This window comes from Arvicola amphibius, chromosome 5 (genome assembly GCF_903992535.2).
Source record: "Arvicola amphibius chromosome 5, mArvAmp1.2, whole genome shotgun sequence".
In the NCBI taxonomy this organism is placed as follows: domain Eukaryota; kingdom Metazoa; phylum Chordata; class Mammalia; order Rodentia; family Cricetidae; genus Arvicola; species Arvicola amphibius.
In genome coordinates this window covers 44664265-44689096 of record NC_052051.1, presented here as the reverse complement: position 1 = coordinate 44689096, position 24832 = coordinate 44664265, and the positions used below count along the sequence as shown (strand labels likewise).

At 51.9% G+C, this 24832-nt stretch overlaps 1 protein-coding gene across 3 annotated transcripts; it reads right to left on the bottom strand.

Moving 5' to 3' along the window:
- Positions 1-4551: 4551 nt before the first annotated feature.
- Adam33 (ADAM metallopeptidase domain 33) lies at positions 4552-17510 on the bottom strand. 3 transcript variants are annotated; one of them, XM_038332045.1, is made up of 23 exons: positions 17241-17510; positions 15099-15178; positions 12719-12795; positions 10884-10959; positions 10620-10696; positions 10361-10535; positions 10090-10155; positions 9929-10000; positions 9660-9826; positions 9490-9574; positions 9271-9413; positions 8925-8975; positions 8627-8804; positions 8425-8514; positions 8051-8246; positions 7814-7922; positions 7529-7730; positions 7362-7439; positions 7181-7289; positions 6961-7105; positions 5458-5549; positions 5049-5121; positions 4552-4799 (listed from the first exon to the last, which is right to left on the bottom strand). In XM_038332045.1, the coding sequence occupies exons 1-22, from the start codon at positions 17338-17340 to the stop codon at positions 5096-5098; spliced, it is 2394 nt and encodes a 797-aa protein (XP_038187973.1). In that variant the 5' UTR covers positions 17341-17510; the 3' UTR covers positions 4552-4799; positions 5049-5095. The 3 variants fall into 3 exon arrangements, with proteins under 3 accessions (XP_038187973.1, XP_038187975.1, XP_038187974.1); XM_038332047.1 differs by having other exon boundaries at positions 12719-12843; positions 17241-17284; XM_038332046.1 differs by lacking the exon at positions 8925-8975 and having other exon boundaries at positions 17241-17509.
- Positions 17511-24832: the final 7322 nt, after the last annotated feature.

Here is a 24832-nt window from a genome sequence, read left to right as displayed (position 1 = left end):
AATGATTGGCAGAGCCTCCGCTGGACAGGTGGTGCCGCCTTTCTAGAACCTCCTAAGCCTGGAGGGCAGCGGGCACCCTGGCGTCTGGACCCAGAGGAGTGCCCCGGGCTTTTGAGAGGAAACTACACCTGCTCTTCTCACGTTGTCCCCACCCCCAGGCCATACCTTCAGGCGAATCCAAATGGCCCCAGAGCACTGGATTGCCTGCTGTACACAAGCAGTTGGCTCCTAGTAGGAGCAGACCCTTCTGGGGAAGGGAGTCTTAGTGAAACTCTAAAGTTAAACAAGATTTAAACCTCACAAGTCCGGGAAAGCTGGAATGTGTGAGAACAAGACGGTGGGTGACTAATGGGAACGCTGGAAGGGACATTCAAAACGGCTTGTGCTCTGTGGCCAGGGGCCCCTAACACTCTGCCCCTGCTGTGCAGTGCCTGGAACCCCAGCTTTAGGTTCAGCGGGGCCACCCCTCCCAAGTCTAGCCTTGGTACCTGCGCCCCTCCTGGAGGTTGTAGAAGCACCTGTGGAAGGGAGACACCCCTGACAGGCAGGGCTACCTGCCGGCCGTGCAGAGAGCTCTTAAAGTCATCACCCCTGTACCGGTGGGTGTTTTGGTGGTTCCCGTGCTCCTGTAAGTAGTTCACCGCCATAGGGTTTTAAGAAATCTCAATAAACTCATGTATTTGCCAAGCTGGACTTTTGTAGAGTCATTCTTTGACCCATGGTCAGACCCCTGTCTGAGAGGAGTGGGCACTTGAGTTGCACCTCCCCAGGAAGCCTCACACCCCCTCACACCCCCATACACACTTGGCAACTCCAGGAGACCTGTTTCTCCATGCTGAACCAGTAACTTTAGGAAATCAGTTGTTCTTTTTCTTTCACTCGCTGGTTTTACACGTACAGAGATGTTGTAAAGATTTTGATCCCCCTACCACCACCACCCAGATTCTAAACCCAGCTCTCTGGTGTGGTCATGGCCCGGGGAGCAGCACTCGAGAATTAATACTGGTGCGATGCTGTGAAGTAAACTGCAGACCATTCATATTCTCCAGATTCCCCACGCATGGCCCTTTCCTGTTCCACGACCAGGGCATAGTGTGATACGCCTGTAAACCTGGCACTTGGAAGCAGCGCTTGGGGAAGTAGAGGCAGAAGGATCAGGAGCTTGGGGCCAGCCTCGGCTACACTGAGATCTTGTTCTCAAAAATCAAAGGTAGCAAGATGGCAAACTGAGCAAAGACTCCTGCCCCCAAGTCTAACCCCCGAGTTCAGTCTGGACCCATATGGCAGAAGTGAACCAACTCCCTAGAGTCCTCTGATGAAGAATGCTCCCCCGCCACACACACATAATCAATAAAATGGGGAAAGAATCATGTCAGGATCCCAAACTGCATTTGCTAAGTCTCCTCCTAAATGAGGCAGTCTCTAAGTATTTTTTAATCTCTATTCTTTCTTTAAACAATAGTGTGTGTGTGTGTGTGTGTGTGTGTGTGTGTGTGTGTGCGCGCGCGCGCGTCCATGTGAGCCCAATGTCATTGTCAGGAGCTGTTTCAGCTAGAATGGGCAGCAAGCCCCAGGGGTCCTCCTGTCTTCATCTGCCCATGGGATTGATGCACTCAGCTTGTTACAGAATTGCTGTGGGCTGAACTTAGGTTCTCACGCTTGTGTGGGACTCAACCAACTGAATCATCTCCCGGGGCCTCTGTAACAGGACTTTTGGTGTTAGCCGAGTTTATTGGTGGGACTGGTAAAGAACTGATGGTCCAGGGAAAACAGACCGTGTGGAGATGGCAAAAGTTTATGGAGCACAAGCTGACATCTAGCATCAGGATGGGAAGAGAAGCTGAGAGCTGGGAGTCTGCCTGGGGGCTCGGGGTGAAGCATCTTGTAAGATTCCTAGTCCTATTTCCCTCACCTTCTCACCCAGGTCCTCCCTCCCACCATTCCTGCAAGAAAGGAAGCAGCCATTGTAGGAAGCCCGACCCAGTTTCCCTGTATATTTTCCTCTCCATTGCCTATCCCACCCTTGCTAAGAATTCTGGCTAGATGGTTTCTGGATCCTTCCTACTGAGTGACTCTTATATTTTCTTCTGGTCTGATTGAGTGAGACACAGCGTTGTTGTTGTTTTTTTTTTTTTTTAAAAAAAAAAAGATTTTTATTTTTATTTTCTGTCTGTGTGTATGCTACCTGAGGCCAGAAGAGGGCACCAGATCCCCTAGAGATGGAGTTGTGAGCTGCCGATTTAGCTGCTGGAATCCGATATCTGGACAGCTGACTTGATTGCTGGGATCTGAACTCTGGGCCTCTGGAAGAACTCCGCAGGTGCGGCGGAGCCCGGAGCAGTGCAGAGCTTGCCAACTGCTGGAAAGCCAAGGTAGAATTGCCTCTGCGCACTGACCTGGGACCAGGCTTGGGGCTGGCAGTGCACCCAATCAAGAAGGGCTGTATGCTGAGCTAGCAGCCAGCCCGTCCAGTCTGGAGTCAGCGCAAGCAGACCCGGATATGTTCTGCCAGGTAGAGAAGGACTGGGGTTAGAAGAAAATGTTCACCATATGTTTTATCCCACCTAATAAAACCTAAGATAGACGTTTGCATTGCTATACAACATTGAGCCTAAAGATGATTTTCCTTCCAACATTGGGCACAGCAGTGACATCATTATGACCCAATACAGGGTGACAGTGTTCCACATGAGCTTGCTGCAGTGCACTGTGGGACACACTGTTTACAGAAGGGGCTAGAAGTTTGTGTTTGCAGCTTCCCAAGCTAGTCCCTGTAGCACAGACCACCCACGCACAATCAACGCAAGAAATAGCATGACTGTCTTCCAGCAAAATTCTATTTAAGAACACTAAAGTTTATGCTAATTTTCACATTCATGGTTTTCTGTTTTTAAAGCTATTTAAAATATAAATACAATTCTTAAAGAAGAGGCCTAGAAAAAGCAATTAGTGGCCTGGATTTGGTCTCTCCACCCCAGTTGGCTCTCTCTAGGGCAAAGGCAGCGAGTAAGCTGGGCTTAGCCCGCTCACCATGGTTGGTTCTTTCCCAAGCAGGCCTTTAGCTGTTGTGCGCCATGATAAAATTTTATAAAAACATCTCCTTCGTTCAAGAGAGACTGAGCTTTTGCTGGGCCCCACAGCCAGGCTAATATACCATGAGACCACTAAGGACCTAACCTGCTGTCCTGCACCTGCTTGCGTTCCTTCACACCGAGTCGTCTTTGTTTTTGTTTTTCAAGACAGGGTGTACACAACCCTGGCCACCCTGGAACTTGCTTTGTAGATCAGGCTATCCTCAAACTCACAGAGATCCTCCTGCCTCTGCCTCCAAAGTGCTGGGATCAAAGGCATGCGCCACCACCACCTGGCTGCACTGAGTCTTTCAATGAGTGTGAGGTCAGACCACCATTGTTGAAATTACCACCTTCATTAGAAAAGATTCAAGTGCACACTCACTTCCCACTGGTGTGCTTGCTCTTCGGAGTGCACCCTCTTGATCCAGGGGTGCAGTTTTATCTCACTGAGGCACTCGTTTGGTGTCCTTTGTGTGATACTGAGAATATTTCTAACAGGGTAGGGACCAAACCCAGGACTTTGTGTACGCTAGGCAAGCACATTCCCAGTTCAGCTCATGCTTCAACTTTTGCTATTTTAGATTTGTTTTATTTTTAACCGTGCACTCCACATGTGTGTGGGTGCCTATGGAAGCCAGAGGTATTGAATCTCCTGAAGCTGGAGTTACAAGTGACCATGAGCCATCTGATATGTTAACTAGTATTAATAGTTAAAATTGTAATAAAGCACCTGTGTTTGCCAATGGCTGGATATCAAGGGGAATCCAGATGGCCTGGTGCTGTATTTTGGGCAGTGGGCTGTGCAGGCCATCCATACTCATTTGCAGCAGTCTCATGGCTGCTGGAAAGGCAACAGCAAGTCCCCTGCGCAGGGGAGAGAGCCTGGCCCTAAAATGAGTTCAAATCCAGATGCTGATCAGGCCATGCTGTCTACAGAAGCCTTTTCTCGCTCACAGATGCTGACAGACACCTACTGAGTCCCCAGCTAACAGACATCCCGGAGCTAAGATCCCTCATCAGACTGAGTTTGCATCGAGGGGTTCCCTTGCCTGTCCCACACCCACTTCATGTTTATGCCATGAAACCTCCCCTATCGTCAGAAAAGAATAATAGCCCCCCTTCTGCCACAATGGTTTTGAGGCTCTGCCATACTGTCTCTGGTGCTGGGCCCCGAGCTCTCCTACGAGCCCCCACCATGTGTCTTCCCTGCCTAAAACACGGTGTTACTAATTTTGTTTTGGTTTTGTTTGTTTATTTTTCAGAATTTCTCTTTGTAGCCTTGGCTTTCTTGAACTTGACTCATGCACCAAGCTGACTTGAACTCAGAGATCTGTCTGCCTCTGCCTCCTGAGGGCTGAGATAAAAGGTGTGCACCACAAGACCCAGAGGTGGTTCCTTATGTTTTTATTTCTCAGTGATCCACCTCTGTGTTTCTTTAGAAAACCCCTCAAACTCTTTCATCAAAGACAGCCAACAGTACTGATAGAGCTCGTGAATTTATTGTTTAGAAACATCCTGACATTTCAGACTAGCACAGCTCTCAGGCCTGGGGTAGCCCTGGTGGTCCCGGGGAAGAGCTTCACATTAACGCATCGGTAGTACAAGAATTCAGATGCTGGCGATGTCCTTGGGGCCCAGGTTCCTGGAGTGGCAGTGGTCACCTGTCTGTCTCCACCTCAGGAAGTCCCCTTCTCCAGAGACAGGATCTTAGCTTCTGGACTTGTGCTAAGAATGAAATAGCAGAAAGAGGTGTCGTTCATCAAGAGCTGGGACCTGAGAAAAAACCATGGCTCTCCCTTCCTCGTCCCTAGGGCTTCCAGCATCCTGGTCTCCTTTGACAAAGCTTCCCTAGAGGGTTGCATCTCATTTCCTTATTGATATAAACCCATAAATCTGAGTAGTAAGCAACAAGTTGAGAAAGAGTTGGTGACTGGGCAGTGGGGGGAGGGAGAGGTATCAGGATCCCTCACTTACCTGGGGATCAGGCAGGTATGCGTGGCACAAGCTTCTTAGGGTAGTTCTCAGGTAAGTGCAGAGTTCTCTGGCTCTGAAAACAATGCAACATTGAAGGGTACAAACACTGTTGGCAAGAGGTGCCTGGGGCTGAGCCAAGGAGTGAAGGTGGTTGAGTAGTGGGTGCCGAATAGGGGGAGTCTGGAAGAAGGCAGACGGCAAGCCCGGCGGTGGTGGTGCACGCCTTTAATATCACCAGTCGTGAGGCAGAGGCTGGCGGATCTTTGTGAGTTCAAGGCCAGCCTGGTCTCCAGGACAGCTAGGGCTGTTACACAGAGAAACCCTGACTAGAGGAAAAAAGAAAAAAGGAACAAGGCAGGCGACAAGTTCCACCCCTCACTTCTTTCTCTGTCCCAAGTGCCACACTCACCCAGGGGTGAGGACTCTCCCATGGTGATGGAGCCAAACTCCATGGAGTGAACATTGCCCAGTGGGTGGTCCCTGCAGGGGCCATCAATGGTCCTATGCAGCAGATAAGAGTTCAGGAGGTCAGAAAGGGACCTGAACAAGGTGAAGAAAATCGCTTCCCCAAAGCATGGCACACAATCCCAGCACTGTAATGACTGACTTGTCCACGCTCAGGCTTCAGATTCCACCTTCCTGTTCCATTCTTGACGTGTCCAGATCCCACTCAAGATCTAGAACCTCCAAGGCTGTGGGCGTCTTCTCTCTCCAAACCTACTGTTGCTCCCACTCCAGCCTCCATCTAAGCAACCCTAGATGTAGGGCTTGCTTAGGTCCCATCTAGAGCTGAGGTGCAGATCTGCATCCCCGGGGGTGGGAGCTGTGCTGTCAGGTGCTCCTTCCAGTTAGATGCCCTGCCACTCTTGACTCCAGAGCCATCTTTGGCTGCCGGTGCCTTTCCCACAAGGCCTTGCTGTTTCATTGTTTCATTCAGACATTCCCCGCTGCCCTCGAGACCCCATCCTAAAGGTGGTGTGCAGCTGCTACTCCCCTGCAGTGCCCTTGCCAGCTGCCACGCCACCTTGTTTCTCTGCCTGCAGACCCCCAATCATCACCTGGCCCTTCCAAGATCTCCTCCCTGGCTCCTGGGGCCTGTTGGTGCCATTCCCTGCCTACAATGCTCTGTGCACATCTCCAGCCCAAATCCTACCCTTTCCCTCAGTGGGCCTGGAACACTTCCAGATTCGGACTGCCAGACATTGGACATGGTGTGCAGGACTTGCCAGGGGTCCAGTGAAGGTTGGCCCGAGTTGGGCCATGCTTGTTATCATGTAGCATGTCTGCCAGTCAGAGAACTGGGTTTGCAGCATCATGGTCTGCAGAGGGCAGGGGCACTGAGTCCTGGCACAAGAGCAGTCATCACCATAGCTGGCCAGTGGAAGGGAGTGCAAAGGTGTGCTGGGATTAACGCTGAAGAACTTAAAGGGGGTGACAGGGTCAAAGGATGAGGCAGATGGCTAAAAACTGGAAGCTAGAGAAGTCTTCAGAGACACAGCAGAGCACGGACCATTTAGGATTTGTTTAAAATGAATAAACAAACAAATAAACAAAAACACCAAAATGAAGGTGAGGCAATAGCCTGTTGGGAGACACAGAAGAAAGCCAGGGGAGCTGCCCTGTGGGAAGGAGCAAAGAGCAGCAGCAGTGAGTGCTGGTCAGGGCTGTGACACACACACACACACACACACACACACACACACACACACACACACACACACACGGACTTCTTCCCACTGCCTAAGGGCTCTCACTACACCTAGAGCTGAAACCAAACTCCAGCCGCTTCCCACAGCCCCAGCTCCCTGTAGCTCCCACTCCCCTATGCCCTGATGAGTTCTGAAAAGCAGGAGCCACGGGGGCAGGCTCAGAAAGAAAGACCTGAGCCCTCAGAGGTTAGCCCTGAGCCTACCTGTTGCATACGGGGTCCCTCCTGCAACACCACCAGGGTCGCTGACAGAGTGTTGGCAGCCGGTAGTAGCACCAGGCTAGGCCAGCCCCAGGGAGCAGAGGCAGCAGGAAGCTGAGGAGCATGGGCAGTGGGAAGGCGTCTCGGTCTGTGGAGGACAGGGCTGCTGAGTCCCGAGCAGGCATCTAGGTGGTGTCTGCCTGCTCCCACACCAATGGCATACTTGCAGGCTGTGCAGGGCCACTATCCAAGCTACCGCCCAAGCCTGGCTTGTCACAGAAGGGTGGATCCCAGCCTGGAGCACAGTGGCAGTTATGATTGCTATTGCAAACCTAAAAACAGGATAGAAAAGTCACACAGGATCAAGGACCTCCGGAGTTACCCTGACCCCTTAGGCGACTCACCCCATGGTTATTGCAGGCAGTCAAACAACGCTCCAACTCCTGGGAGGTAGCATTCTGGCAGTGCCTATCCTGGCACACCTATGGGCATTGTGCCCACTGGGCAATGAGGAGGACACTCTTGCATGGCAGATTCAATGACCAGGAGGGGCTGGGGAGGCAGGGCTCACCATTTTAGGTCCACAGCGGGTACCTGGCTCCACCAGGCCCAAGTCACGCTGATCCAGTTGAGTATGGGGGAGGATAAATACTTCCTGACAAGCCACCCCCTGACCCTCGAGGAGAACTGTGGAATCTGTAGTCACGACACTCCGCAACACAAATGGGGTTTGCTCCCCGCCCTGGCACAGCAGCTTCCCACACTGAGCATCCCTGGGGAGGAAACGGAAGGTGGTAATGTGTCTCACATGCCCTGCCCTGTTCTGTAAGGGTAGCCCTGCAGCTGCACACCTCACCTCTCTGCACAAGGAAGGAAGCTGCCCTTGCTGTCCTGGCCACAGTTCCCCTGCGAATTCCCCATGGAGTTCATCTCCTGGAAACAGGGCGTGGGAGCAGGCTGGGATCCTGGGGAAGAATGGGGATAGAAGAAGCTGGGCAGCTCAGGCCTCGGTTCCACGGGTGGAGCTTGCCTACAGTAGAAAACTGCAGGTCCAAGAAGCGATCAGGGCATCAGGGCGAGCATGCGGTCTCACCAGGCCCCCAGAGCTGCTGGCACTGCTGCTCCAGCGTAGGACACCAACCGTCTAGACAATAGCCACGGCCCTTGGCGCAGGGGGAGCCATCCAGTAGGTACATGTCTGCGGGACAATGCGGGGAGGCACCCGTGCAGAACTCAGGGAGGTCGCAGTCACTGGCAGCGGGACGACAAGGCGTGCCTGCCGGCTTTAGCTACACCAGTGACCCATCGGGAAGGGCAAAGAGACAATGGAGAGATTGACATCTTTGCCAGAGCCTGAGGGAGCATCAAGTGGACCCACCCACAGAGTCAAGCTCAGAAGGACTAGAAGGACTAGAAGGTACCAGCTCAGGTACCAACAGGTCGCTCCCCAGTGTCCCTATCTCTCACCAGGCACTGCGCACAGCAATCGCCGTGTGCGCACTGCGCCCCCACACGCAGGGAGCAGTTGTGAGCAACGCAGCAGGAGTCTGGGCACTTCTGGAGTCAGAAAGGAGAGAACAGAACACGTGGTGGCGCAGCAAGCCAGACCTGGGGGAGGCTGGGAGCAGGGGTCAACCTTGGACCCCAGGGACTGAGACGCTAACCTAACCTGGTCAGAACCACAGTCACATTCTTCTCCTGCTTCCACGAAGCCATTGCCGCAGCGGGTGGGCAGCACCAGGAGCCCCGTGCCTGGAGTGTTGGAGAGGCATGCACCACCCCCTTTGCGGAAGAAGGTGCGCAGCTGGCGGCGACTGCAGGCGCTGAAGACGCGCGGGAACGGGTGCCTGTGGGAAGAAGCAGACATCGACGGTGTGGGAAACCATCTGGCCTGTGGGAACCACCTCCTAAGCTATTGCACTCTGGGCCCTGGGCTTAGCCACACAGCGGACAAGATGTGCGGTTACCTCCTGAGCTGAGCGAGTGGTCTAGAGAGGAGAGGTCCAGAGAGGAGAGGTCTGGTGAGAGGAAAGGACTCGCGTAATCACACAAGAAACCTATGACACGGGAGGCTGACACTCAGGAGGCTGTGTGTCAAGATCTGGCAGCCCAGACCCTAAGGGAACCAAAAATCAAGAGTGGAGTACCCTAGTCCTAGTCCGAATGTCATGCTGAGACTTCTTAGCATTTCTCCCACTGAGGCCCCATAAACAGGCTGTTATCACCCTCACTTTACAGAAGAGGGAACTGAGGGGTAACCAAAGAAACGCAGGTGCCGCCTCCAGGTCCGGGGGCACGACCTTCTGTGCGTACCCTGTGGCTGCCTCCATGACGCAGCCTCCCTGCTCTGGATCTGCCTCTGTGCAGCAACCGTCGGGGTCGTGGCGGAGGCCCAGGCTGTGGCCTATCTCGTGGGCCATGGTGGCTGCTGTGCCGATGGGGAGTTCCGAGTGGTCCTGGAGAGCCGGGCTTCGCTGATGATCACAAGCCCTGCCTAGGCCCCTCCCCTCCGAGGTCCCCCGCGGAGCTTACTGTGCTCACACCTCCGGAGCTATCTGCGTTGCACATGCCCTCCACAGGTGCCAGGCCCACCGTGGTGCCCTGGAAGGTGCGGCCCCTGGGGGTGGCAGAGCAGGGCATGATTGGGTGGAGCTGGGAGTAAGGGCTACCCCGCAACCTGCGTGTGTCAAAAGGACACCCACGTGAGCAGTTGCGTGGAGTCGTGTGGACGCCTAGACCACAGCCCACGACGCCACTGCAGGAAAGCCCAAAGGGTTGCGTTGGCGTCCTGCGTGATGCGGCTGCGATCCTGTTTGGTCCACACTTCCAGGCCGGTCAGTACCACCTGAATATCCAGAGACCTGAGAATCTGAGGAAGAGACCATTTGAGGCCAGAATTAGCCACCCACTGTGCCGAGCCAGAGCTTTTCAATACTCACTCTCACTCCCGTCAGCGCCCTAACGACCCAACCTGGTCCACGCAATTGGCAACTTCCAGGAGGCGCTGTTTTGTGTGATTCAGGTTCTGGTGCTGCACTAAGAACTGCGAAGGCAGAAATCCCTGGGTCATGAGGGGCTGAGCAGGCTCTGACTCAGCCAAGTCAGACCTCTTAGGTCTCTCTCTCTTCTCACCAGGGTGTGGTCAGCCACTATGTACAGTTCCAGGTACCTGGGGCTCCTGCGGACCTCTCGCCTCACCTGGGAAGGGCAAATGGTGAGGGTCAGGCTGCTTGCCTTGAGTCCTGGCCACCAGCCACATTTCTCAGAAAGAACAGTTAAAACTTTTCGTTCAAACTTTATTCTTCAGCCTCCGGATTAAAACGGGGAGACCCCCAACCAGATATCTGCATTCCTGTCTCTTCTTGTCTGAAGGACAATGCCCACTCCAGTCTGTGCCTCTTACCCTGCTCTGGAGGACATGAGGAAGGCTGGCCATTTCTGCTTTGTATTTGGAGTTCTCTCTCCAGGTGAACAACTGCTCCATTCGGAAGATCTTGTGGGTTGAGAAGTCCCTGTTGTTCCCAGAAGTCCAGGGGTGCAGATAGTAGCTGACATTGCTACTGAGAACAATCAGGCCACTAGAGTGCAGAAAAATGCAGTGGCAGATGAGAATGAACTCGCACCTCTGCACCAGGTCCAGGCTCTTTCTCCTAACGCCTTACCTCATCCCAGAGCAGGTGCTGAGGACTACCCAGGATTCCAGGAAGCCCCTCACACGCCCACGATAGTGGCAATGATCCTAGAGAGAATGGAACTCAAACTCCAATCTCAGTGGGGTCTCAAGTTGGAGGGATAAGGAAGAGGAAGGCAGGCATGCAGGCTGGCTATAGTCTCCTTAGGAATGCAGAAAGGGTTAGGGTAGGCATTTAGGGGGTGCATTCCCAGCATCCCTCACGCTGTCCTCAGAGTCCATGAAAGAATCTCACCCTGTGGTTGGGGAACAGGACCACTGGCTGCCCATCTGGGCTGTAGTGGGTTTCTGTGTATCCTGGGGCCAGGAGCCTGCAGGGAAGCAGGTATGTTTTAGGAGTCACTGAATTTAAACGTCTCCAGCAGCTTGCCTTCAGGCATTCCTTCTGAATGCCAGCTGAACTGCTCTGAATGACGCATGCAGTGAGTCTGAGAGAAAGGACTGGAAAGGCTGTGCACTGTTCCTAGAGGGGAACCCTCAGAATAATAGAAGAAAAAGGCCTGGGGTAAGCCCTGAGCGGCTTAGACATGGGGTTGGGAATATGGTAAACCCCTGGGAGGAGCAGGCAGGGACCTTTGGTGCTGTGGAGCCGGCAGCAGGTAGATGGGGAAGGAGTCAGAGGACACTATTGCAGAGATGCCCCATGGGGCCAGGGCCATGAGCTCTGCATACTCCTGCCCTGCTGGGCATCTGTTGGGGAGATCCCAGGCCCTTCAGTTCTTCTCAGACTGCTGGATCCCTGTGTCCATCTGACCCTCACTGGTGCTTATCCCCAACTTCCAGAAAAACAAAGTCCTACCTGCCTGCATCTTCTCCTGTTGCGCCCACCTGGACAAGGGTCCCTTTACTCAGAGCTCGACTCTACTTAATAAAGACTCCATCATCAGGCTCCTTCCCTTCCCTGACCCCACCAAATAAGAAGTTCTTCCTCCTCTTCCTCTTCCTCTTCTCCTCCTTCTCCTTCTTCTCCTTCCCCTCCTCCTCCTTCTCCTCCTTCTTTTCCTCTTCTTTCTCTCCCCCCACCCCCTCCTCCCTCTCTCTATATTTTGAGACAGGGTTTTGCGAAATTGCCTAGGTCAGTCTTGAACTCACTCTATAGCCCAGGCAGGCCCTAATTTGACCCTGTGCTCCTCTTGCCCAGCTTCCTACAGAGCAGAAACCACAGGCCTGACTTCAGCTGTTCTTCTTACAGAAGACCCTGACTGCAGCTTCACCTTGTCCTCCAGATTACCCACCACCGTCCTGTGCTGTTGTAATCCAGTCGTTCTTACGCCCACTTCAACTTTGCTTCTTTGCTGACTGTGCTCATATGTGAAAACACTCAATGTGTGCACAAACACACAAGACAGTTTAGTGGGTAAGGGTGTGGCGCTCCCAGGAGCTATGGCTTGGAATAGGGTTACAGTTTGTTCCCAGTTTGTCTGACTCCATGGGGAAGGAGAAAGTGAATAGCGTACTTTCGGCAGTGCCAACAGGAAAAGAGACACAGAGCAAGCGATACTGTTGGTGACAGTCTATGATCTCCCTTTCCATCTTGTCCATCCATGCACCCAGGGCACCAGCCTGAGAGACACATTTCTCGTTTTACCACTTCACAACCTTTGACTCTTCAATCCAAGATATTTAGCACTAAAATGCCTTCTGCAATCTGGTCCTATTGGAACTTGGGAGACTACCCAAGTTCTTCCCTCCCTTCTCTCTTCCAAATGGAAACATTCCAAGCCGGCCAGAGGAACTGTCATCACTGGATACTGACCCTTGGAGCTACAGTGTTTCTGTCCCTGCCATCCCATCTGTGGAAGCCTGTCTACGACTGTCCCTTTTGAATGAACTGGTATATAAAAATGTCCACTAGATGGTACTCGCTGATCTGCAGCAGGGAGCCACCAAGCCGCTCCAGGACTTGAGATGGTGTGTATGTACCTACAACTGGGTTCAGCCCACTTTAACGTCAATAGCCACTCTCCCTGTGGCTAACGCCTCTGCCCACCAAGCCTCCCTCAGAAAGCACTGATCCTCTCCCGAGAGGGTCTGTTCGGGGCTTCAGCCAAACCCCAGGCTGATACTCACTGGTTCTTCTCCAGCTCAAGCAGGAGATCCTGGCCTTCAGCTTCTAAAGCCACCAGCACCACATCCGGCTTCAAGATCTGACCAAGAAGGAACGCAGTGACACACTAGGCCTCTAGGCCACCTGCCTGCCAGGGAACAGGAAGAATGTTCTAGAGCTGGCTAGAGAGAAACTCATAGGAACAGCAGGCCCCTGCTTTGCAATGAGTGAGCCGGTGTGGGGGTGGTAACTCAAAGATGTTCCCAGCACTTGTGTTTGTGACAATGGCCCCTTACAGATGCATGAACAGCCGTCCAGGGCTCCATGCCCCTTCCCTTGGTCGGCCCTCTTCTTTTGCTCCTAGAAAAATTGTGGGCACTAAAGGTATCGTGACTGGGTGGGCTGCGGCTTCCTCCATGCAGGTACTGCCTGAGGGCTTGCTCTGTTTGCTTGCGGGTTTGTTTTGAGTGCTGCAGTTCAAACCCAGGGTCTTGCATATGCTACACAAGCCAAGCACTGAGCTTTGTTCCCAGCTCCTTGTTATTCATCTTGCTGCCTTCCCCTCCTTCCTGATAGAACCCAGACTTTTTTTCTCCACCTCCAATTCCGGCACAGTGCCTGGTCCTCTAAAATTCCATGTGGGCTCCAGGCTGGTCTCATAACTGAGCTCAGAAAGTAAACATGAACCCCAACTTAGGCCCCCTCAAAAGTGTTGACTCTCTCAGCTAGATGTCAGAAGAGCTGGCCTTGGCCCTCTAAAGCCACCTCTCCTCTCTCTCTGACTTTGCCTCTTTCCTGCTGTCCACTCAGCCTGGCTAGAAGCCAGAACTGGAACTAGCCCAGGAGATTCCAGGGAAGAGGCTGCTGTACTTTTTAAAAATGTTTTCCCCACCCTTGTTGGCTCTCCCCTTTTATCCCGAAATGCACTGGGCTGGGACCCTGGCCAAGAGTCTTGCAGGGGAGCCCTTCCCCAGCAGGTGTAGAGTGCATGGCCTTCACTTCCCCGGTCATAGGCCCCTCAAGGGTCCAAACATAAGCTTATATGGTTGGAATGCCTCTTGATTTATAAGCAAACATTTGCTCTGGGAGAAAGGGAGTAGCCCCGATGGGAGGTCCCTGTCCCTTCGCAGCCCTTGCTGCCTTCAGTTCTGCTCCAGTGTTCATCCCCCTCTTCTGCGCCTCAGTCCCACCCTGCAGTATGATCCTGTTTGTGAAAGAGACACACTGCTGGCGGTCCCCTGCCCTCACAGGATTCCTAATGCAAAGCAGAGCCCTCTGGGATTCTCCACTCAGTCACAGGCCAAGCCAGGCAAGAAGAGAGGCCACAGGGCGACCCTGGTGTGTGTCCAGTCCTCTCTTCCACAAGTCAGCTTTGTTTGGCTACTTGAGGGAAATCCCAGAGGTCTGGGGAATCCCAGGGAAGGCCCTAAGTTGGAAGGTTTGAACTCCTGGGAACCCATAGACATTGTGGAAATGCTCTCTTGGGTTTGGACAGTGGGGCTGCCCTCTCTTGCCTGGAAATACAGAATCAAACTCTCTAGCTTGAGTAGTTGTAGGGAGGAAGGGGAAGGTAGCCAATTGTCTGAAGTCGTTTAGATTGTAGGAGGCCTCAGACTTCTGGAACCAATGAGCTATTAGAGCATGAGAAATTTCACAAGCCATCTGGAGCTCAGGGTGCCTCTCTGTAAGACAGACGCTCTAGTCCTGGCCTCTCAGTGTGCAGCGTAGCTATAATGGTGCACACAGCTGAGGCGAGACTATACTGGGGAGAATGTGATGGGCAGGAGTAGAGAGAAGGCTGGGCAGTGTCCTGGATAAGCAAAACAGAGTGGGCTTTCATCTGGAGATACCAGGGAAATGGACCACTGCTTCTTTGCCACAGGCAGATTCCAGCCACGGAAGCTGAGATTACAGGACAGCATTGCGTTCACAGAGCCACACATTCCCCACAAACATGGCCAAAGGATGATGTTTTGGTGTCCTTCCTTTAAAAGCTTCTGAAGTTGGCGTGATGGCTCACAACCTGAAACCCACCAGAGCTACGTAGTGAGACCCTGTCTTAAACCAAACCAAACAGAACAGAACACACACACAAAGCAGCTCCTGAAAGGCTTTGGGCCCCAAACTCTGAACTCATGTCTGTCTAGTTGAGTGGGGAGAGCTTAGATGTTCCCCAGTGGAGGAGAGGGTTAGGGCCAGGAATAGAAGGGGTAGGAGGGAGGAAGCCCAAAATGACTTCCATGTGTGCAGGCTCACGCCATCTAGATGTTTTCCTGTCCCACCCGCCCTGACAGGGAGTGGCTTAAGGGTCTAGGGGTTTGGTTCTGAGAATCCCAGAAAAACTGTCACGCTGCATTTTGGAGAAAGACAAAGGGACTGAGGCCCAGGGTTATAGATACTGACCGGCTCCTCCAGGGTGACTTTGAGCCAGAGTCCTCCATCCAGTATCCAGTGGGGAGTAACTGGCTCTCCAGGGACATTTCCTGGTGTGAAGACAGAGAACAGAATCAGAGCAAGTAGGAGCAGGAAGCCAGCAGGGAAGGTGAACCCCTGAAATCCAGAATCCATATGCAGCACTCCCGGGTTTGGTGTTCATAGGGCATCCCTAGAATGGAGCAGCGGCCAAGGAGGTGGCAAAAGAGAAACTAAGGCACCAAGAACATCCCCATTGGGGGAATCTGAGACTGGCCAGACCTTGGGGAGCTGGCTTGGAGTCAGAGAGCATGAGAAGAAACCCAGACCCCAGCGCAGAAGGGGTGGGAAGGAGGAGGCAGCCTCCTCTGGTATTTTTAGAATGGACAGCAGATGCCTTCAGGGTGAAGGATGTGTAGCCAGAGGCTGTCTGTCTCCTCTGCCATCTGAGTAAGAAACCACCAGATGTCTTGCTCAGTGCTGCTGTTGGGGTTGATGCTGATGGCGGGACTCTGAGGGACCCAGCCCAGAATCCCCCTGCTTTTAGGAGGGGAAAGGGAGGAGCTGGGGTTCAGAGCCTCCGTGCTCCCAGGCCAGGCCTTTCCAAGGGGGCTCCAGGAGTATTCCAGAGCCAAGCATTACTCAGAGGGTGCTGGAATGTTCTTCAGGAATGTTCCTACCTCCCCTCTCCTATCTGGTCCCAGACACCCTCACAGGGCCTATCCAGCAGAGCCAGGCTCTGGCTGCCAGAGCCATCAGGGAGCCTTTTCATCCCTCGGGCACCCAGTCCTCCAGCAAGCCCAGCTCACAGAAAAACAAAGCCCAAAAGCACCCCACCCACCATCAGTTCTGACCTCTGCCCTGCCCAGGCTGAGAGCTATCTCTGAGGTTGACTCTGCTCTTTCTGTGGTTGTTCGGTAGTTAAGGCTGCTCTTCCAGAGAACAGGCTTCAGTTCCCAGCACCCAGCAGCCGCTCACAACTGGCCACCTGTAACTCCAGGTCCAGCACCCTGTCCTTCTCTACTAGCCCCCAGGTATACCTGGTACCTCCGTGGTACACAGATGAACATGCAGGCAAAATACGTGCACACAATTTTAAAAATCTGGAATAGCAGCAGCTCCAGGAACCTCCTCCTTGAAGCCACACGTGTTTCTTAATTAACGAGCCATCATGGGGAAGAGGGTGTGGCTTTGGAATGGAGGCTGAAGAAGAAGGGAGTGGAGGAGAGGGAAGGGACAGAGATGCCTTCCTGGAGGTAAAAGAGCTCTTAGTCAAGAGAAGGCTCGACGTATGGAGAATTACATCTTGGTGGCCTGAGGCCACCAAAGGTGTAGGATATGGGTTCTCTGTGCAGTCCTGCAGGGACACCTTCAGGAAGGAGGCAAGGACGGACCTAGGAGTCTGAGGGGATTAAAGTGGAATTTGAGGACGCCAGTCTGGGTTGGGGAACACAGAGGCTGTTTCTCTTATGAAGTCCATCATTACCTATCCCCTGGCTAAAGACAGTACAGCCCTCATTCATCCCTTTCAGAACTGTAAAGGAGCAGGAGTCCCTAGGTATCGGGTTGCCTCCAGGCTGCCCATCAACCAGTTCACAGTCCTTCCCATCTCCTTCCTGGCACCTGCTCTGCATTCGGGTCAGCCATGTGCTTGCTGTATGGAGTTTGGAGACTAGGGGCCCTGTCCATATCAGAGTGAGGAGAGGTTACAGTAGGAAGAGAGAGAGGCAGTCACCAGGCTCTGCTAGGCAGACACCCCGTTTGAAGAACAACCACATAAGGCACCGGTATAAACACCATACAGTTGCCTAGACCCAAGACAAGGGGAATGAGCCTGATGGAACAGCTAAGTCCATGGGCAGGGCACAACGCCGAGGACCCCAGAGGATCAGTCCTTCCTGGAAGAGGAAGACTCTCTGACCTAAAATAGTCTGGAGATGAAGAAGCCTCGGAGCAAAGCTAGGAGCTGGGCAGCACTGAAGTGGGGATAGGGCCAGCCCAGAATCCCCTTCCCATGTCCTTTCCTGGACAGGTAGCACAGGGTCTCGAACTCGCTGTTCCACTAGTTGCTCTAGAACCCATGACCACCACCACTTCACCTGCCCTAGAGGCGCTCCCGGCCCGCACCCTCACCTGGAAACATCAGGGCGCTCCTCAGGGGATACGCGGAAAGCAACAGCTGCAGCAACAGCAACACGGGAGACCCCCGGGACCTCCCGCTCTCCGGGCCCATGGCTGGGAGTGTCTTTGCCTCCCTCTCTGGCTCGGCTGTTGGCTCCACCCCGGCTGCAGGGGGCCCGCCTCCTCCTGTTCTCAGCCTGCCTCGCGCCACTCCGCAGGACCCGGTCTGTACCCTGGTCCGCGGGACTTGAGCTCGAGCTGCGGAAGCACGGGCGACCCTCACTGGCGGCAGTGGTAACAATCCTACCTAGGCTTGCAGAGGGAGGGGAGCGAGGGAAGCGTCTCGGAAAGTTCTTAGAGAACCTCTCCGGGAGTTGAACAGAGGCACTGGCTGAGGAACCCCACCCTCCTTCCCACCCCCCGCAGCAGCTGTCAAGTCTGCCCAGGGCGCGTCTCCGGTCCTGGTCTCCCGAGTGACCTCTGGACCTGCCTTTCTAGCTGCCCTGCGCGAGGATTCCTCCAAGGATCTGTCTACCCGTGCTTAGTGTCGCCACTGCAGTGAATTATTCGGACGTAGCTGTCCCCTGCCGCCCAGGTGCAGATGAGTACCTAGGGGCCTTGTGGAGGCCTCCGTGCTCGAGATTGTGGTTTCTGGAAAAGGCGATGGTGGTGGGTGCAGGGGACCGGCAGCGATGACCAGGGCAGAATTGTACAATGCCGCAGATCCTCAGGCGCGAGGAAGCCTTCTCCAAATTTTAGGGGACATTGCTTTCGTGTTGTAAAGTACACTTCGCGATGCATTTGGATAGCAAAAGATTTATCTTTGAAATAAACTGGTTAATAGTTTGGCTGTGAGAAATTGGAATGTAAAAGTTCTGACAACAGAGAAAACTACATGTATAGAACTCAAACATCAAACAGTATCAGGCAATGGGGCCCTCTTGGATCAAGACAGGACACTCACGACTGCCAGCCTGGGCAATAGAGATCTCCTGGAAGAGAAAGGAAAGGGGGAGAGGATGGGGGGAGGAGGGAGGGAGGGAGGGAGGGAGGGAGGGAGGGAGGGAGGGAGGGAGGGAGGAAGACAGACTCCAACATCACATAAACTGGACACGGCAGCACACACCTGTAATGCCAACAGGTGGAGGCAGAGGACAAGTTCAAAATCACCCTCTGCTACAGAAAACTGAGTGAGATCGGCCTGAACTGGAGAGGGTGGGCTCTGTCACCAGGGAGATGGCTTAGTGAGCAAAGGGCCCTGCTGTGCTATTTGAGCTCAGGTCTCCAGCAGCTGCAGAACAGGGCACACACCTTTAAGACAAGTGCTGGACATGACAGAGACAGGCAAATTGTTGAGCTCCAGGTTCAGTAAGAGACCCTATCTCAAAATTATGATGGAGAGTAACATGGGGAGATACCCAAAGTCACCCACACATGCATGTACAGGATGATTGTACCCCTACACAGATACATACGCATACATACAGAGGTGAGCATCCGCACATGCATGTACAGGATGATTGTACCCCTACACAGATACATACGCATACATACAGAGGTGAGCATCCGCACATGCATGTACAGGATGATTGTACCCCTACACAGATACATACGCATACATACAGAGGTGAGCATCCGCACATGCACACACAGGTTAATGTACCCCCTACACAAATACATACAGAGGTAAGGGGAGACTGAAAGATAAGCGAGCCATGATTCACGCCTGTAATTCCAACACTCCAGAGGCAGCTCGAGCTACACAGCAAGACCCTGACTCAGAAACCAAACCCAAAAGTATAAAATGATTAGGAAAGAATTCCTATCTCTTCAGTCTCCACCCTTTCAATTCTCATTTCCCACAGGAAGCCACTGCTACTGGTTTCTTACGTAAGTTGTTTGAGATACAGAGTTGTTTATAGACAGACAGACAGAGAGATAGCATAGTCATTCACATTTGTAGCCCATTTTTCTAGCGAATGGTTAGTCCTCCTTTTAACAATTTGAGGGACCTCTGTGTATGGATTGTGTTTTCCCAGCCCATGAGGTTTACCCAGCCTATTGCCCGTGCCTTTACTTCATTTATTCTTGTAGATGAGTAGCTTTCAACTGTATCACTATAATCACATTTTTCATGAATTCTGCTGCCACCAGACAGTCCGTAGGTCTGTAACAAAAAGATTACAAGGGTGTTTGTGTGTATGTGTCCTTGGCATCCTCCCTGGCCTGTTCCCCTTCTTTATCTGTCTGCCTGGGAACACGTCCTTAGGAAGTCATTTGTCTGTGAATTCTCGCCTTGGGTAACAATATGGCTTTGGTCATGTTGTGGGCTCCATGGCAACAGGTGGAGAGGCTGCATGTCCTTTTCCCGTGAATGAGTAAGAGGGGTCACCAGAAATACTGATGGCGGCAGAGGCTATTCTTCCACTGAATTCCCTGTTCCTTCTGCAGGTTGAGCCTGGGGGGCGGAGGGATACGATTGAGAAACCTGTCATATCCAGATTCGCTCTGATGCCTCTTCCCTCATGCTGGAAGGATTTGAGAAAGTTAGCATTAGTTGTTGACGACAGAATCTAGAATCACCTGAGAGAGAGGTTTCTGGCAAAGCCTGTGGAGAATTATCTTGATTGATTGAAGTGAGAATACCTGTCCACTGTGGGTGGTACCATTCCCTAGGCAGGTTCCATCTGACAGAGTTGGTTGATGGCTTTTAAGTGGCTTCAGCCTAAAACAAGCTGATGGTAGGGAAGTGGAGCAAAGCCCCAATGTAGACCTTGGAGAGTCCTCTACACATAACCTGAAGTAAGCAAATGCAGTGGGGCAGAGAAGAAGGCAGGCCCTTCAAAGAGCACCATGGCTCCTACAGCCAAGGGGGAAAGTGTGCCTTTGCTGTCTCATTCGGAAGCTGTCCCCAATCACCAAAGCCAGGTAATTATTCCTGCATGGTACCTCTTACTGTGGCATGTTTCACATGGCATCCTAGTTGCCAATTTCCTCTTTCACCAGACCAAAAGCACCATGATGGCTGGGAATTCATTTGCTGTACATCCTGGTATGGGACCTGGCCCAGCTGAAATTAACAAGACGAGGAAGGCTATTGACATTGTTCTTGGCTGCCTCACAGCTAGATGGTGAGACTCTTGCTGAATATACAACACACTGGCTGCAGCACATTCATGAATCAAGCGGGAACTGACCTCATGGCTGACCTTCACAGTGCCAGAAGGAACTATGCAGGTGAATGCTACAAGAATGAGCTGCCAGAAGCCGGGCGGTGGTGGCACACACCTTTAATCCCAGCAATCGGGAGGCAGAGGCAGGCGGATCTCTGTGAGTTCGAGACCAGCCTGGTCTACAAGAGCTAGTTCCAGGACAGGCTCCAAAGCTACAGAGAAACCCTGTCTCGAAAAAAAACCAAAAAAAAAAAAAAAAAAAGAATGAGCTGCCAGGTAAGATGTGCCCAAAGGTGCAATAGTGACATGAAGGTTATGGGAGTAACCAACCACTTTCTGATTGGCTCTGAGGCCTGCTCCACGGGAGAGAATCTATGCCTGGTACTGTATATCAGGTCAAAAGCCCATGGCTCTGGAGGTCATAGACCCTGGAAGGGAGCTTATTACTGTTGTTCTGCTACATGGGACATGTCGAACAGCTTTCTAAACATTTGTTTATACCCATAGGTTAGTGCTGCTCTCTCCTTGGCCAGAGAGCTGCAGTGGGCAACAATTACTGCAGAGAGTCAAAAGAGCTGAAAATAACTGACTGTTGAGTGCTCAGCCCTAAGTAGGACGTCTGTATCAATTCTCCAAAGGCTCAGGGGACATCAGGGAAGGGAGGCAGGGAGGAGATAGGTGCTGGAGGATGAGGAGGATTACTATTAAAACTGCTGCGTCATGCACATGACATGGCTATTGCATTCAGAAATGCACAGCAGCGGTGGCTGGCTGCACAAAACCAAGCCAGAAAGAGCAGTAACCATTCCAACAGGCAGCACTAACTGGACTCCGAGTTATAAAAATAAATAATAAATAAATGAGTGGATGTGAAGTTGGGAGGGAGATATATTGGAGGGTGTCTGGTGGGGGACTGGGAGGGGACACTTAGGAATGAGTATGATCAAGATACAGTGTGCATGTAAAATTGTCAAAGACACTCAAAATAAAGTAAAATAAAAATATGAAGTAAAACTGACCATGTGTGGTGGTGCACACTTTTAATCCCAGCCCTTGGGAGGCAGAGGCAGAGGCAGATGGGTCTCTATGAATTTAAGCCAGTTTGGTCTACAGAGAGTTCCAGACTAGCTAGGGCTACATAGTGAGGCCCTATCTCAAAAATAAACAAGAGAGCTGTAGCCTCTGAGCCATGCAGAGATCATTTATTCTTTCAAAGCTGTGTCTCCTCAACCCAGAGAAGTTTCCAGACAAGTCAGGGTTGTTTGTGCCAAACTCTCTAAACAACCATAAACTTATACTTTGCAGTTGTAGCTGGAAGGAGAACAGTGGATCAAAGCTTTGGGAGGTAGAGCCCAGAACATCATGGAAAAACGATTTATCAAATATTTGTTGGTGTCGTTCTCAAAAGTGCAACCAGGAAGTGTCCTGAAAACTGTGCCAGTGCTCAGAATGGGCACCTCTCCCCACCTCCAAATGAGTCTTAGCCTGTGATAGCCCAGAGCCTGGTGTCTGAGGAAGGCATTGTCAATCCCAGCTCACAGACGAGGTCCAGAGTGGTGCCTGGAGATGCCAGGCTGGTGTTCAGGTGCTTCAGAAACAGTGATGGGTATGCATAGAAGTCCCCAAAATCATGGTCGAGGCTCCATCCCTGACAGCCCAGAACACCCAAAAAGAATTTGTTCTTTGGCAGGTATGAACCGAGTGCTTAGAAACCCAAGAAATTAGTCAGAATTTGGACAAGCAGCTCAGGGTTCTGGATATTCAGTATAAAAGGGTGGATTTTTTTCTCTTTCCTGCCTTTCTATTTGTTTATTATTATTATTATGTTGTTGTTGTTGTTGTTGTTGTTGTTGAGACAGGTCTTATTATGTAGACTAGTCTGGCCTGCCTCTGCCTCCTGAGTGCTGGGATTAAAGGCATGCACCTCCACACCCGATCTGTTCTGCTTTTAAGAAATGAGATTTTGCTGTGTGGCCCACTCTGATCTCAGTCTCATGGGGTCAAGGGATCCTCCCACCTCAGCCTAGAGAGTCTGGGGGTGCAGGTTCACAACACAACACCCAGGAATAGTGGCAGATTTTTTTTTTTTTTTTGGTTTTTCGAGACAGGGTTTCTCTGAAGCTTTTTGAGCCTGTCCTGGAACTAGCTCTTGTAGACCAGGCTGGCCTCGAACTCACAGAGATCCGCCTGCCTCTGCCTCCCGAGTGCTGGGATTAAAGGCGTGCGCCACCACCGCCCGGCTAGTGGCAGATTTTTTAAAAAATAAACTTTCTTGCCCAAATATATATTTGGAAAATGAGCAGCTCAGCAAATCTTCACAAAATGAACGCACTCATTTAACCTGCTCCAGAAGCTTCGTGGTGGCTCCTGCCAATCCCTTTCACCCATCAGTAACCATCGTCTCTGCTTCTACCCGTTGCTTAGCTCTGCCTGTTCTCCGTCTCCTTGATTAGGTTTAGAGTCACCTAGGAGTCACACCTCAGGGCACGTCAGTCAGAATGTTTCCAGACCGGAAGACCCACCCCAAATGTGGGCAGCAGCCACTGATGGGCTGGTGTTCTAGACAGGTAGGAAGCCAATGGGATCACTGGTCTCGCTCTGCTTCCTTACAAACGCAACGTGACCAGCTGCCTCCTGCTCCTTCCCCCCACAGCTACAGCCACTTCTACTGTCACCTTCCCCACGAAGGTGAGACTGTACCTCCTACCTGTGAGCCAAGAAAGAAAACCTTTCCTTCCTTAGATTGCTTTTGTCTGATGCTTGGATGCAGCAGTGAGAAAAGGAGAAACTCTATACAGCCGTGGCCCTGGCTGCCAACCCCTCCCACGGAACATTTGAAACCCATACTCATGTGGTCACCTTCAGGTCCAGCCTCTCATATCTGTGTGGACGCGGTACAGTCTGTCACCTGCAGGCACAGCTTCTATGTCTGTGTGGACGCGGTACAGTCTGCCACCTGCAGGCGCAGCTTCTATGTCTGTGTGGACGCGGTACAGTCTGTCACCTGCAGGCACAGCTTCTATGTCTGTGTGGACGCGGTACAGTCTGTCACCTGCAGGCACAGCTTCTATGTCTGTGTGGACACGGTACAGTCTGCCACCTGCAGGCGCAGCTTCTCATATCTGTGTGGACGCGGTACAGTATGTCAGCTGCTTCTCATGTCTGTGTGGACACGGTACAATCTGCCACCTGCAGGTGCAGTTTCTCATGTCTGTGTGGACGCGGTACAGTCTGCCACCTGCAGGTACAGCTCCTCATATCTGTGTGGACGCGGTATAGTATGTCAGCTGCTTCTCATGTCTGTGTGGACGCGGTACAGTCTGCCACCTGCAGGTACAGCTCCTCATATCTGTGTGGACGCGGTACAATCTGCTGAGCCTTTCCACTGATGTTGTGTATTTAGTATTTCAAGTTCTGGCTATGATGGATAACATGGTTATGAACATTCTAGTACAGATCTCAGGGTTACATAAGCCCTTACTTTTCCTGAGTAAATAAATGCCCAAGAATAGAATGTCAGGGTCAGGGAAGGACATTTTACCCTGGATGGACATTGGCAAATCATTTCACAAAGTTGTCACGTTTCAAGTATGATGCCAAAAATAAAAACTAAAAAATAAAGCATTATGCCATTTTATAAAGATCACAGGAACAATCAAATCTATGGCATTAGAAGTCAAGCTAGTAGCCACGCTTTGGGGGTTGCATGTGGGGTATCCTGGGGTGCTGGTGTTTCTATTTCTTGATCATGTGGATTACATGGATGTGTTCCATTTGGACACGCCATTGAGCTGACACACTTACCATGTGATATTATTTGAATTTCAGGTGTAGTTCAGAAGTCTAAGGGCTTCAGACCACTAAGGATTGAGCCAACTAGCCTCTCTGAGCATTCTTCAACACACCCCCTTGGGAGGACATGCAAGCCAACAAAGACCCAAGTCACATGTTCCCAAACCCGCAGTGCCCATCACCCTTTGGTCATCCCTGAAAGCCTGGAACATCTTCCTGCCTAGGTTTGTTCTCTCCTTGTCCTGCCTCTGGGTTAAAGCTGGCTTTTTGTCCTAATCAACAAAATTGTAGAAGAAACAATGTCACAAGACATATGCCAAACCTGTACTGGTCCTTAGGAGTGAGCCGCCCATTATAGGAGCTATGAGGAGTAGGAAGGAACACAGGTGAGTTCAGCAGATGGTGTGAGGTGAGCATCCTGTGATTTACACTCCCTGGCCACCTGCCCACAGACAGCGTCTGAGACACTGGACTATTAATTGAATTCTGAGAATTCTCGCCTAGGCGTTTTGGTTGCAAGAAGAAAACTGACTCCAGTTGTATCCTGGAACGGAAGTTTATTGGAGGGACACGCTAGAAAGGCTCCTGGAGAAAATATGGTATTCAGGCACAAAAACAAAAGGGGTCTGAGGAGGATCA

What these genes read in the sequence shown, in the direction of transcription:
- Adam33 (XM_038332045.1), bottom strand. Translation starts at nt 17,340, where the DNA reads ATGGGCCCGGAGAGCGGGAGGTCCCGGGGGTCTCCCGTGTTGCTGTTG. An exon ending in TAGTGGCTGACCACACCCTG is followed by an intron (nt 10,001 to 10,089) that starts GTGAGAAGAGAG and finishes CTGCCTTCGCAG; the next exon opens with TTCTTAGTGCAGCACCAGAA. An exon ending in GTGACTGTGGTTCTGACCAG is followed by an intron (nt 8,515 to 8,626) that starts GTTAGGTTAGCG and finishes TTCTGACTCCAG; the next exon opens with AAGTGCCCAGACTCCTGCTG.